The sequence below is a fragment of the Macrotis lagotis genome, chromosome 4, assembly GCF_037893015.1.
Source record: "Macrotis lagotis isolate mMagLag1 chromosome 4, bilby.v1.9.chrom.fasta, whole genome shotgun sequence".
NCBI classification, from domain to species: Eukaryota; Metazoa; Chordata; class Mammalia; order Peramelemorphia; family Peramelidae; genus Macrotis; species Macrotis lagotis.
This window is the reverse complement of record NC_133661.1, coordinates 206430137-206444933: the sequence shown is the minus strand read 5'-3', so window position 1 is coordinate 206444933 and position 14797 is coordinate 206430137. Positions and strand designations below refer to the sequence as shown.

At 39.2% G+C, this 14797-nt stretch overlaps 1 protein-coding gene across 1 annotated transcript in view; it reads right to left on the bottom strand.

Annotated features, from left to right (window-relative positions):
- Positions 1 to 14797, bottom strand: part of LOC141522153 (sodium/nucleoside cotransporter 2-like) — a 51435-nt gene that overhangs the window by 13590 nt on the left and 23048 nt on the right. The window contains exons 6-10 of the mRNA XM_074235319.1: positions 7894 to 8035; positions 6184 to 6297; positions 5292 to 5369; positions 3598 to 3678; positions 2856 to 2936 (exon numbers count right to left, since the gene is read on the bottom strand). Coding sequence (XP_074091420.1) covers positions 2856 to 2936; positions 3598 to 3678; positions 5292 to 5369; positions 6184 to 6297; positions 7894 to 8035 — 496 coding nt within the window. The remainder of the gene's footprint in view (positions 1 to 2855; positions 2937 to 3597; positions 3679 to 5291; positions 5370 to 6183; positions 6298 to 7893; positions 8036 to 14797) is intronic.

Genomic DNA, 14797 nt, shown 5'->3' with positions numbered 1-14797 from the left:
ATCTTTTCCATTTACCAGTGACCTATGTGACCTGGGGTAAGGCATTTAACTTCTTCAGATTTCAGTTTCTCCATCTGTAAAATGAAATAGCCCTTAAGGTCCTCTCTACCTCTAAATCTTTGATTCTATGAACCCATGATCTTATGCTGCCTTAGATTATTAGGGGATACTCAGAGCCCTCTACAGTGAGCCTGACTGACCCAGTATCAGAAATAAGAGTTAAAGGAACAATCAATCAACATTTCTATACTGCTAAGGTATAAACTCCTAGATGACAAAGACTATTTTTCATATTTCTTTTTACTTTCTGAACATAGTTGTCCTTAATATTTGAGAAGGACCATGCCAATCAAGTTAATGGAAACGAAGTTTATGTTTGTGGGTAAATGAAATGGTGAAAGAATGAAAAAAGTGGGTCAATAGGCAACCACCCACCTGAGGGATCAACAAAGTTATAAGCATTTTACAATAGGCCAAGAAGATGCAACGCCTTTTGTAAGCTAGCCAAGAGTGGTTTATTACTTTAAGTTATGGAAAAGTTCATAAATCTGAAATTTTCTGGTGGAGCTGGTTCTGTTGATGCTGCAGCTGCTGTCCAACGTGTTCTGAAAACATGTTGGACAAACTGAGAAAAAAGATTACCTATCAGGATTTAATGCTCATGAGACTGGTCTGTTTATGAAACAGGTAGGAAAGCACATATACATAACAAAAGCCATTGTCAAAGGACCCAAGTTCGAGACTTTTAAGTATTATTCTACTGTACTGTTTTGCACCAATGCCAGCAGTAACTTCAAGGATAAGCTGTTGGTGATCTACTGAGCCCCACAACCCGGGATTTTGAAAGGGAAAAAGAAGACCAGAATGTTAGTGCATTGGCACTGGAATAGAAAATATGGATGACTGCAGAGATTTTTCAGGTACTGGTTTAACAATTGCTTCATTCCACAGGTAGAATGATATCTACAGTGATAGAATCTGGCATTCAAGAATCTTTTAATATTCAATAATGTACTAGTTCATATTTGTGAGTGGTTGGAAAATGCCCACAAAAATGTAGAAGTTGTTTTTATGCCACCCAACATTACATCTTTAATCCAGTTTATAAATCAGAGAATCATAAAAGCTTTCAAGTTCCAATATACCCAGGAAATCTACTGCCATGTCTGTGAATACTTGAAAGCAAATCCAGAAACCACCATGATGGATTTCTGGAAGTCTGTTACTGTACTTTAAGACGTGGACTTCATTAACATAGACTAGTGAAACATTTCACAGGCTACCTTGACTTACTGCTGGGGGAAAAAATGTATGGCCTGTATATAGCCCAGATTTTGAAGAGTTTAAAGATGTTGATGAAGCAGTGAATGTTGCAACAATCATGTGAAAGTTTCGAGGTTAAGGGAAAAGATGTCTCTGACATCTTACAGGAGTAACCCAGGAGCTGATGAATGAGGACTTAGATGAGATGAAGGCAAAATGGCAAAGATGACAATGATGAATGAACTTATAAGACTAAGAAGAAGCACACATGGTTTCTAAGGTTTAGAGAGTAGGTTGGCATAATCCAGCTGGCTAGAGATATCAAGGCTGCTGACTCCAAAACAGACTGCAGCCTCAAGGTTAAACATAAACTCAATTATGTTTCCATACTCTGAAATCCTTAGGGTCTCAAAGAATTCATGAAGCAGATGTAGCTGATGAATTATGTCAGGTTGGTGAATCCTTTATTATCTCCAATGCCATCTACCAGTCATAAAAGATGGAATGTAACAGGGGATATTGAGACCTTGATGTCTTCTGAAAGCAGCAACTAAAGTCCTATCAATCTCTCCCTTGATTTCTAGAGGACAGTCAAGATAGACAGTATAGTAGTGTACAGTACAATGCCCTCCTGCCATTATCTAACACAGTGGAAGGTAAGATTCAGCTTAAAAATGTTTTTGTTTTAAGAATTTTATATGCCGCACACAGTATTTATGGTACTGTAGATTTCATTTGTTATAAAAAATGAATATTGTCTGAAATCTTTTTTTTCATTGAGATGTTAGCACAAAAATTCACAGAATTTTAGGGAATTACTATGAGAAAAATGTTTTGCATGATTTTGGTTCTCTTTGTTGTTCTTGCCATTGTTGATTACTTACCTCTTTGTGAGCCCTTTTGTGGTGTTCATGGCAAGATACTAGAGTGGTTTGCCATATCCTTTTCCAGTTCATGTGTCAGATAAAGAAACTAAGACAAAGAGTAAAGTGAATTGCCATCTCACAGCTAGTATGCATCTGAGGTCAAATTTTAATTCAGGTCCTCCTATCTCCTATTTCCTAGCTACTGTACCACCTGCCCCTGTTTTGTATGTTACCAATTTTATTTTGTGTATACTGCATTTTATGGCTTTTGCATGGTTATTGTGTTAGAGAAAGTATATATTATCAGAATTAATATTTTGTTATAAAGAATTTTATGAAAAAATATATTTTCCTGGAGAAAGATTACAGTTTTGGGGAGCCATGGAAACACAACCTACTATTTCTCAGAGGTTCAATGTATTGTCATTCATGTGTTTAACTTTTACATCATTTTCTAGGAATTTTATCCCCTCATTAAAGTTGAGGTTCAACTATATTAATGGCAGACCAATATGTGAGTCAGTCTTTTCTCTCTTCCCTCTGCACCTGTGAATAAAGATACAGAAATGATACCTGAGCCAAGAAGTGTTTTGAGATTACTGGAGTAAGAAGGAGCTCTGTGTCCAAGGTAGGGTCTATACATACTCTCTAAGGAAGAAAAGCTTCTGGATCAGGAGCATCAAATCCAACTATGATTATAAAGAAATCAAAAGGTCCTATGCTTACCATACCCACAAAGATGTTTCCTGCCACACTCAAAGTCTCTGTGGCTGTAGTACCCAGTGTAATTTGCAGAAGCCAGGCAATCTAGAAAGAAAAAATGAAACATAGATCAAAGTCAAACTCCTTCATTTCACAGATCAGGAAATTGGAGCCTCAAAAGGTCAAAAGTGTTCATGAGTAGGGATAGCTACATGGTGCAGTGCATAGAGGACCAGCCCTGGAGTCAGAAGGACCAGAGTTCAAATCTGACCTCAGACATGTAATAATAACCTAGTTGTATGACCTTGGGCAAGTCACTTAACCATATTGCCTTGCCAAAAAAAGTATTTATGAGAATCAAAAAAGATAACCCATATAAACTACTTTTGAAACTTTAAGTGCCATTGAGAGTTATTATTGGGGGGTTTATGTTGGGGCAGGTAGGAGAGATTTGTTCAACTAATGAATCAACTACATTCATTATTGGTAGTTTCAGATGTTTTAAGCAACAGAAAGGAGTCAATTGAGTAAAATAATTTATTTCTATAAAAAACATTAAATTCAGCAGCCTAATTAACCCAACTTGCTGCCAGTGCTATTTAGAGGAATAAAACACTGACTTCTAGTTCAGATATATTCTGTCCCCTCCTTCTCCCTCTCCCAGGGCCACTTTCTAAAGCATTTCAGCCCTGAGACTCCATCTCTTTGAATTCCAAAGATTATGATGAATGAATTATCTCATGACCTGAATGGGAGCAGGACTCACCTTCACAATCAACCACTGCATTAACCCCAGGTAGTAGAGAATAGACATCACACAACTGAAGAAGACAATGATTGGCAAGGCCTAGTAGGAGAATGGCAAGAGAGGTCATATTCTCTCCAGAAAGTCCCCCACTCTGGGGGATAGAAGACATAAAAACTCTGTTGAACTGCAGAGTTCTCATGACCCAATAAGTTTACAGCTGGGTGAATGGGAAGCTGCAGGTAACTTTAGGTCAGATGACAGCTCCAGGGTATAGAAGCAGAGCATAGGGTAAGGCCCTGGAGGACCTTGGGAGCCAAGGGCAGGGCAGATGGCAAGATCTGGAGATCTTCCATGTCACTTAAAGAAATGGAATTGTTGACTTGCATCTCATGCAAATCTTGTATGAAGTCAAGCTTGAGGGGGTGGGTAGGGACTACACCCTAAGGCGCACACTAAGGCAGATAATTCCCCTTCACCTACTTTACAGTCCAGTCTAGTCAAACTAGCCAAATTGTCATTCCCAGTTCATAGCATTCTGTCATCTCTCATAACATCCCTGGAATGTACTCAGCTTTATCTTTTTGTATACCTACTTTCTCTCAACTCAAGGGATACCTTGCAAATGAAACCTTTACTGATTCCAACCACCTCCAACCACTGACTTCTCTTTATTTTATTATTTTTATATAATAAGTGTACATTTCATTTCTTTGGAAGTGGAAAAGCCCACATATATAAGGTCCTTGAGGATAGTGACTGTCACTTTGGTCTTTATAGCTAAGCAACTACTGCAGTACCTAGAGTATAGGAATGTTTGCTGATAGATTATATGATGACTATGCCATGACATAAAATATTAAAAACAAGTTAATTTCTGAGTCTTAACATCTCACAGAACCAAACTTATCTGAGTCTTATTTCCCACAGAAAATGAATCTAGTTTCTGGAGGAGACAGGCATCAAAGGACTCCCAAGTGGGTCATTTCCCTTTTTGTCTTTCCTCTTCCTCCTTCCCCACTCCTCCACCCCAGCACTTTCCCTCAGTCCAAAACTCATATGGGATGCAGTCCCTACCCACCCCCTCATGTTTGACTTCATACAAGATTTACATGAGATGCAAGTCAACAATTCCATTTCTTTAAGTGACATGGAAGATCTCCAGATCTTGCCATCTGCCCTGCCCTTGCCTCCCAAGGTCCTCCAGGGCCTTACCCTATGCTCTGCTTCTATACCCTGGAGCTGTCATCTGATCTAAAGCCATCCGGACCTTCCCATTCATTCAGCTGTAAACCTATTGGGTCATGAGAACTCTGCAACTCAACTGAGTTTTGATGTCAGAGTGGGGACTTTCTGGAGAACAAAGACTTTCCTTTTCATGTAGCACTGAATAAGAGTTTGAGCAATAAGGGCTTGAGAACCCTGCTGTTTCTTGTGCCTATTGAAATCCAATTAAGATCATACTATGAGATTGACCTAATCCACTGGAAGCCTGACATCATAGACAATCCCTTAGATCACTTTTTTTTTATTGTGAGGGCTTTTATGTAGCAAAAACTAAAGCCCATCATGAAAAAATCATTATTGCACCCAGCAAACACACCACACACCACACACATACACACACACACACACACACACACACACACACACACACACACACACGCTTTACCACTATCCACCTGAATCCCTATTTCTACCCATTTAGATGTCACCTGAAAGGCAAAAACATCCTTGGTGAGCACATCTCCAAAGACAAAACTGGAACCAGCTACTGTGTAATTGAGGAAAATCTAAAGGGAAACAAAAACAAGACAAAGATGAGGAAGACCCATAGACAGAGGATTAATTATACTCATCTCTCAACTCTGCATTTGCTCATAGTTCACATAATTAGAAGGTTCTCTTGTGGTGACACAAAGCAGAGTCCAGTCAAGACCTGTGGAGATGCTACTATTCCCTCTTTCCATAGTATACATACATGCCATACAAAAATATTGCTGTTGGACTTCCTTGAAATGGGGACACATCTGAGACTGTTAAGAGTCTTGTATGTTGTAAGCTGCCTTTCAGTGGTGTGTCCAGTGGTCATCTATTATGCTTGTAACCATTGTGGGCTCATGCTCTGGCCACAGATACTGTGGATCACTTACTTATCCACCAAGTACACTGAGCTTTCCCTTCTAACCTCTGCACACAGGCAGACTGCAGGGCTTTTGGTGAAGCACCTGGCTCTGAGGTGTTAGTAGAACAACCCACATCGCTACAATGAAATAGACTGACCCCTAACAGGTTCTGTTGTGACTTAGGAAGGTAACTTAAAAACCTTCTCTATCTATCTTGACTTTCCTGATCAGAATTCAGTTTGATGTGTTTTTGGTTGTTGTGTAGAGGGTGTGCTGGGATATCTGAACAAAAACATGCTGACTCTCACTTTGCCCTTTTCTGTCTTGTGGTCTTATTCATACTTCTATATTGGATTTTCTCCCATGAAATCCTCCCCTAGTGCTCAAGATAGGGTCTGAATTTCCCTTTCTTCTTTCTCCCAACCCCTCTTCTTCCCAGCATCCTGAGGCAGAATAGAACCTAGAGCCCAGATTCCCATACCTGAATCTGTTCACCAAGCCATTGAAATGCAGCAAATCCAGGATCAGTTCGGATGACCACGATACCAAGAACAAATTCCAGCATGAGACCCCAAAACACAGCCCTCCAAGACACCTGCATTTAAAAAAGCACACCAGCCTTCATATAAGGAAAACCTAAGTGTGAATCCTTCCTGAGACACTTATTAACTATGTGACCTTTGGCATTACCTCCCTATCTCAGTTTCCTCATTTGTAAAATGGTGAAAACAATAGTACCTACCTCACAGGGTGGTTGTGAGGATCACATAAGCTACTTTAATCAATATAATGATCCAAGACAATTTTAAAGCAATCATGAAGAAATTGCTATCAATATCCGGAGGAAGTACCAATGAACTCTGATGGTAGATTGAAGCGTACTTCCCCTCCCACACATACACTTTATTTTTCTTGCCTTTTTTCAACCAGGCTAACATGAAAATGTTTTACACGACTTGACATGTATAACTGATATATTCTTGCCTTGGCAATGAGTAGGAAAAGGGCTGCAAGGAGGTAGAGAATTGGGAGGTCAACAATTTAAAAAAATGAATGTTAAAATATAATTATCCTCAAAGAAACATATATAAAGTTCTTTTCAGACCTTAAAACACTATGTAAATATTATGGCCAAAAATAATCTTAATCTAACTGATACACAAAAGAAATCTAACTCTAAGACAGCCAACAGTAGTTATCCAGTCTCTAACTGATGACCTCGGAGGAAGGGGAACTCATCGTCCCTTAAGGGAGCCCATAACACCTGTATTTCATTTCAAATATCATAGCTGATCCATTGGAGCCAATCTGAGATTTTAGGTAGGTTTAGGCCTTGGGCATCTCTAACAGGCTAAAGCCATGCAGAAAACACAAGGGTAGCTGACTGGAATAATTTTAGAAATCATGGTTAATGGTTAGATAACACCCATAAGAGCCTTTGGAACCTTGAACTATTCTCTGAGAATGAATACCAGAACCAGGCATTCTAAGGGACTTTAAGACAACTTCAAAAATTTTTTTGCTAAATTTGTATAATAAAATTACACTCCTGATAATTCATAAGTAACATCTTCAGATAACCTGTATGAAAATCTGTCATCCTTCAGGAATCTAGTCAGAAAGATTGTGCTCGTGACATATACAGAGAAATATACCTGTATATGTATACACACACATACATATATGTGTGTATATTTCTGGTCCATGCATCTGTCTGATTTATTTCCTAGATTTCTAAACTACTCCCAAATATTTTTAGCATTGCCTGGCTCCTACTGATTAAAAAGTAATCAGACTGGGTTTCATAAGTATCCTGATGTTTATCTCCCTTCTGACTTATGCTCTGATATTCTCCCCTCCCCACCTGACCCCAGCTTATTTCTTGAGTCATCATTGGTTCTCTGGCCAGGTCCTCAAGAGTTCACTTCACTTGGGGGGGGGGGCTAGGTGGTGCAGTGGATAGAGCACCAGCCCTGGAGTCAGGAGTACCTGAGTTCAAATCCGACCTCAGACACTTAATAATGACCTAGCTGTGTGGCCTTGGGCAAGCCACTTAACCCCCTTGCCTTGCAAAAAAAAAAAAAAAAGAGTTCACATCACTGCCCTGGTAGCCACCTGAAGGGTCTCTCAGTAATTAAGTGGGAAGTCAGTGGGGTGACTTTCTTAGGCTATCTACAAACCCAAGACATACCGCAAAGTGGTGTTTGGAGCAGACAAAGAGTAAGATAACAAACATACAGATTCCAGCAAATGAAATGAGTTGCTTTGGTCTTTGAGCAGTGTCAAGGGCCAGCCACAGGATGAGACTGATCAAGGCAACTGCCATTAGACCCCTAAAAAAGAGAAGGAAAGAGAAGATGTTATTACTGGAAAAGCTTGGAAATAGTTGTTTTAGGCAGAATAGAGAAGTCTTAAACAGGTACCTACTCTGAGTGGGTATTCACTCTACCGAGTTAATAAAAAACCTTTTCCAGAATCCTTGTTTTCTTAACAGAGTTGAGAAATGTTTAAGTTCTTCCTCACAATTACTAATAATACTTCTGTTGAAGAAACATGTGATTTAATTGGTATAGGGCAATCTGAGTGTGAAATGTCCCTCTACCATTGCTGCTGTCAACTTGTCATTTAGAATCATAAAAAGTTTCCTTGGGGTGATTTGCCATGATCATACAAGTTAGTTTGTGGCACAGGAAAGTGGAATTCAGGGCTTCTGGACTGCAAGGCAGTCCCTATCCTGTACCTTATTTTAATGGGATAGCATATGTAAAAATATTTGCAAACTTTAAAGCACAAACACAAATGAAAACTATGTCACTATTATTATTAATTAAAAAATATTAGTTGACACATATAATGCTTTTAGGATCATACATCCCTTGATGCATATTATCTGCTTTGGTTTTTTTTTTTTTTTTTTAGATTTTTGCAAGGCAAATGGGGCTAAGTGGCTTGCCCAAGGCCACACAGCTAGGTCATTATTAAGTGACTGAGACCGGATTTGAATCCAGGTTCTCCTGACTCCAGGGCCGGTGCTTTATCCACTGCGCCATCTAGCCACCCCAATGCATATTATCTTTTTTAACCTATTAACTTATTTTTCTAACTACATGTAACAATAGTTTTTTAACAATTGTCTATTTTTACATTTTTTCCCTTCCTTCCCTCCCGTATCCCCTCTCCCCCATGGAAAGCAATATAATAAAAATTCTTTATCAATAACCATGCTAGGGGTGGCTAGGTGGCGCAGTGGATAAAGCACCGGCCCTGGAGTCAGGAGAACCTGGATTCAAATCCGGTCTCAGTCACTTAATAATGACCTAGCTGTGTGGCCTTGGGCAAGCCACTTAACCCCATTTGCCTTGTAAAAACCTAAAAAAAAACAAAAAAAAAACAAAAAAAAGAAATAACCATGCTAAACATAAATCCATATTAATCATGTTGTGAAAGAAGAATCACATCCAAATGGAAGAAAATAATTAAAGAGAAAAAAATGACACAATTCATGACAACTTTTTTAAAAAAAATTGAAGAGAGCCAACTTTGGTCTGCATTTAAACTCCATAATTCCTTCTCTGCATATGGATAGCATTCTCCATTACAAGCCTTTTAGTATTGTCTTTTTTGCAGAAATGATCAAGTCCATCATAGTTGATCATTGTCCCATGTTGCTGTTACTGTGAATAATGTTCTCTGGTTCTGTATACTTCACTCAGCATCAGTTCATGCTAGGCTTTCCATGCTATTCTGAAGTTCTGTCCCTCATCTTATAGAACAAGTATTCCACCACATTCATATGCCAGTTTGTTCAACCATTCCCCAATTGAGGAGCATCCCTTCAATTTCCAAATCTTTGTACTATGAAAAGAGCTGCTGTAATTATTTTTGTATATGTGGATTTTTTTTATCCTGTTTTGTGGTCTCTTTGGGATAGATATCTAGTAGTAGTATTGCTGGATCAGAAATGTTGGATCAGTTCACATGATTTTCATCCTACATTCTTGAAGAGGATCATGACATCAGGGAGATGATGCCATGAAAAGCATATAAATTGGATTTTAGTGAGGGGGTGCTCTTCTAAGTCACCAGTTTCACTTTCTCCTCCAGAACCAGTTAGTGTCAAGCATCTGAGGTCAGATTCAGTCAGTCCTCCTGACTCAGTGCTCTAACCACTGCATCACCTAGGTTCCCTGCCCCCATCAATTCACAACTCCACCAACACTGCATTAATGTCCCAATTTTCCCATATCCTCTCCAAGATTGATCATTTTCCTTTTTATTAAGGCCAATCTGATAGCTAAGAGGTGATACCGCAGAGCTGTTTTAATTTGCATTTCTCTAATCAGCAATGATTCAGAGATTTTTTTCATATGACTATAGTTTTAATTTCTTCATCTGAGAATTGCCTCTTCATGTCCTTTGACCATTTATCAACTGGGGAATTCTTGTAAATTCTTATAAATTTGACTCAGTTCTCTATATATTTTGAAATGAGTTCTTTGTCAGAAATATTAGTTGTAAAACTTGTTTCCCAACTTACTACTTTCCTTTTGAGCTTGGCTATGTTAAGTTTTTTTTTTTGCAAGACTTGCCCAAGGCCACACAGCTAAGTAATTATTAAGTGTCTGAGAACTGATCTGAACTCAGGTCTTCCTGACTCCAAGGTCAGTACTCTATTCATTGCATGACCTAGCTGCCCCTCCCATTCCCCCAGCTACATTGGTTTTATTTGTGTAGAAACTTTTCAACTTGATGTAATCAAAATTATCCATTCTATTTTTTATAATATTCTATATTTTTTCTTCAGTCATAAACTGCTCCCCTCCCTGTAGCTCTGATAGATAAACTATCCCTTATTCTCCTAATTGGCATATGATATCACCTTTTACATCTAAAACTGGTACCAATTTCTCCCACCACACAGGGTGGGAGACATTGGCCTGTGCCTAATTTCTGCCCTATTATCTTCTGGTTTTGCCAGCAGTTTTTTTTCTTTTTTTTTTTTTTTATCAAAAAGTGAGTTGACTTCCAGCCAAGATGGCAAAGAGAAGACAGGCACTGTGCTGAGGTCTCCTGGATTTCCCTCATATTTAATATAAAATAAACTTCTTAACAGAAATTTGACTGATAAAACCCAGAAAAAGAAGCTAGGAAAAGAACATCTACTAGCAAGGTCTGTTTCTGGGGATCATGGGTGAATCAGGGCCACAGAGCACTGAACCAGTGAGGGCAGGGGAAGACCCAGACTAACCTAGGATCAGCCACAGAGGCTTTGACCATGGGAGCTGCAGTCCAAGGCCTTGGAGTATTTGGCTGTAGGAGCAGAGGTCAGTGATGGGGGAGGGGCTAGTCCCAGCAGGGGAGGGAGAGTTCCAGCACAGCAAGTGGCAGAATGTAACTGGACATTGATCTGCTGGGCTTGGCTGGTCAGGAGAATGGCAGACTCCAAACTTTCATTTCAGCAGAGTCGTCTTCCCAGAACAACACAGTAATAGCTCCCCTCACCCCCAGGCTCAGGTATGGGCATCAGAACTCCCTCAGCTGAATAGGGAGATTAAAATTCTCGACCTAGGACCCAGCCCACATTGTTCAAGGATAAAAGTATCCAGCAGTGTAATCAGTAATCCAACAGTAGGCATTGTAGTGTGTGGGAGTATTGTAAACCTTTATCACCTGGTGTCCACTAGCACCAGAACATTGTTTTACTAAGTGCCATAGGAGTGGGAGTGGGAGTGGACCAGGGACTGGGAGGATATTTAAACACTTGTATTTGGTTTAATAAATGGAGATCTTGGAGAACTAGGAAAACTTTAAGGAGAACTAGTCATCCTTGTCTCCCTTGTCTCCCACCCCTTCAACATTTGCCTGGGTAAGGATAAGCTAGCTGGCAGGGACCTAACACTTCCTGAGCAGCTAGTCTAACAAGAACCTAACAATGGTGCCCAAACAGGGATTCAAAGGTGGAGTTATCTGAGTGGAGTCTGGGATAAAGACAAGTAGATACAAGAAAGAGAAATTTCAGACAACATCCTGGAGCAGAGGACTTCAGAGAGGTAACAAGTTGATTGTTACTAGGGGTTGATTTTAAGTTGTAACAAGGAGATGTGAAGGAAAGAAAAAGTAAGAAGAAACAAATAAGTATTCAGCATTGAGGAGTCAGCAGGAAGTGGAGTGTGTGAGGTAGTGATGCTGGGGGACAGAACTTCTTCCTCAGCAGCAATTGGCTGCTGGAGTGCCAGAGCCATGAATAGGATGCAGGGGACCTTCTGCTTGTTACTTTTGATCACTGCTGCCTGCCTTAAGCGTGACCCAAACCCCTAAACCTACAACCAAATCCAGAGACTTCTCATCAGTGCCACAGACCTGATGCCGGCCCTAGTGCCTATGACAAATTTCACTCCAGAAGTCACAATGAATTTCACTCTTCAGCCTACAATCAAGCATGCCCTGACTCTTGCTCCAGGACCAGAAAGCTAGGAAGTAGACACTAACTGCAATTCCTGTGTTGAGAGCAAAAATGTCATCTGCTATTGGACAGTTTGTAATGGTATTGGCTATTGTTCAGAAAATGCAACAACTCCAAATTGTACTGTTGTTAACAACTCAAGTAATTTCAAATGCTCTCTATCATTCTCTGCTACCCCCACCTTCTGCAGAGGCGGGATGGATAAGGGAAGTCTTCCTTTTTAGAACTTCAAAACTCAAACCTATTCCTCAAAAAAATTATTTTAGAAATCAATGGACTCCCATGCCTTCTTCCTGGTTTGGGGAGGAGCGGGGGTTGGGCAATGACTACATTTTTCTTAGGCTATTAATTGGGAAACTTCATGGTCAATTAGTTAAGAAAAAAGGGGAAGAAGACTTATTTTCTGGGACTGGGAAATTTAGATTTCATTTTTTGAATGAAGCCTGTGCTTATGGCTAATATTTTGGTGTGTTAAGTGTGTGTATATGTGTATTTAATCATCAATAGGATGCTTTCACACCCTTCTACTGGCCTAGAGAGGGGTGTAAAATGTTTTCTATATTCTCAGATCTGGTGCTGGCCAGGGTATCAATGTCAGCTTGGTAAATGTGATACAAGAGAGTTGTTTCTGTGTGTTAGTGTCAGTGTCTAAACTCCTGTGTGTGTGTGTGTGTGTGTGTGTGTGTGTGTAATTCAGATCTGAAATAGTTACATTTACCTGAGTTAAATGTTACTTCTTTTAGTTTGGGTTTTGAATTTGATTGCTTTGAAAGGTTTTTTTGTTGGCAAAAGAAAAAAGTTTGTAATCTTTGACTCATCTATAATCACATGGTTATGGTAAAGGAAATATCGCAAATTGTGACCTTCTGGGACAAATCTGTGGATTCATGCATAATATAATGATGGAAAATTATTTTGTAAAATTCAATAACTCATGTTAATTAACTTGGATGCTTAGTTGCTTTTACTATTGTTTAATTGATATTTATTTATGCTATTTTTGACCTTTTGTTTACAACTTATGTGGCATTCATTATGTAATTGAATTAAGGAATTTTGCTTCAAAAAAACAATAAAGAGGGACATGTAAGAGACTCTTCTGTGTGGGAGTATTATTAACCTTTATCATCTGGTGTCCTCTAGCACCAGAGCATTGTTTTACTAAGTGCTAGGGAGTGGAGTGGACCAGGGGTTGGGGAGGATATTTAAGCACTTGTATTTGGTTTAATAAATGAAGAACTAAGAGAACTTGTCATCCTTGTCTCTTGTCTCCCATCCCTTCAACATTCGCCTGGGTAAGGATAAGCTAGCCATCAGGAATCTAACACTTCCTTAGCAGCTAGTCTAATGGGAACATAACACAGCAGCAACACCCACCCCGTCCAGGCCTGGGGAGAGGGACTCAAATCAAGGTCACAGACCCTCTACAGACACCCCTACTGGGCATCCCACTTGGAGTTACTAAATCCAGTAAGCAAAACCTCTAGGGATCTCAACACCAAACCTCTGTGAACCAACCTCTCCCAACACAAGATCTTAGGAAAATGAAGAAAGGCCAGCAGAAAGGGGGGTCCATAGAAAAATTCGTAGAAGGTAAAGACCTTAACTCAGAGAGATCTAGAACTTCTGAGGAGATTATGATTTGGTCTCCAGCCTAGAAAGACTTCCTAGAAGAAATCAGGAAGGAACTTAAAAATCGAGAAAATTAACATCTTGCAACAAGAAAACAAATCATGGAAAACACAATTGGAAAAATGCAAAAAGAAAATAATTCTCTCAAAAATCTCAATTAGTCAAATGGAAAATTCTTTCAAAAAGAGAATTGACCAATTGGAAAATGAATTGCAAAAGGTAAATGAAGAAAATTCTTCTCTAAACAAAACTGGAGTCTATGGAAGCTAATGCCTTCATGAGACAACAAGAATCTATTAGACAACACCAAAAAATTGGAAAAATAGAAGAAAATGTAAAATACTTCATTGGCAAAACCACTGACCACAGAAATAGAACCAGGAAAGACAATTTAAGAATCACTGGGCTCTCTGAAAATATTGAAGAGAAAAGAAGTCTGGACTTAATATTACAGGATTTAATGATGGTTAATTTCCATGATTTCATGGAACCAGAGGGCAAAATAGTTATTGAAAGAATACATCAATCCCCTCTGGAAAGAGATCCCAAAATGAAAACACCAAGGAATATTGTGGCCAAATTGCAGAACTATCAGATAAAAGAGAAAATCCTGCAAGCAACCAGAAAGAAACAATGGAACCACAGTAAAGATCACACAGGAGAAGGATGCATCAACATTAAAGAATCAAAGGGCCTGGAATATTCTGAAGACCAATTGAGCTTGCAGTGCAGCCAAGAATTCAATATCTGGCAAAACTGAGCCTTCTTTTCCAAGGGAAAAGATGGATATTTAATGAAATAGGAGACTTCCAACTTTTCCTGATGAAAAGACCAGAGCTTAATAGAAAATTTGGACTTCAAACAGGAGACTCAAAAGACACATGAAAAGATTTTTTAAAAAAGGTAAAGAAAAAACTGCTATCCAATAAGATGAAACTGGCTATAGCCCCACTTGGGAGAAAGACTCATAACTCTCAAGAATTGTAACCCTATTAGGGAG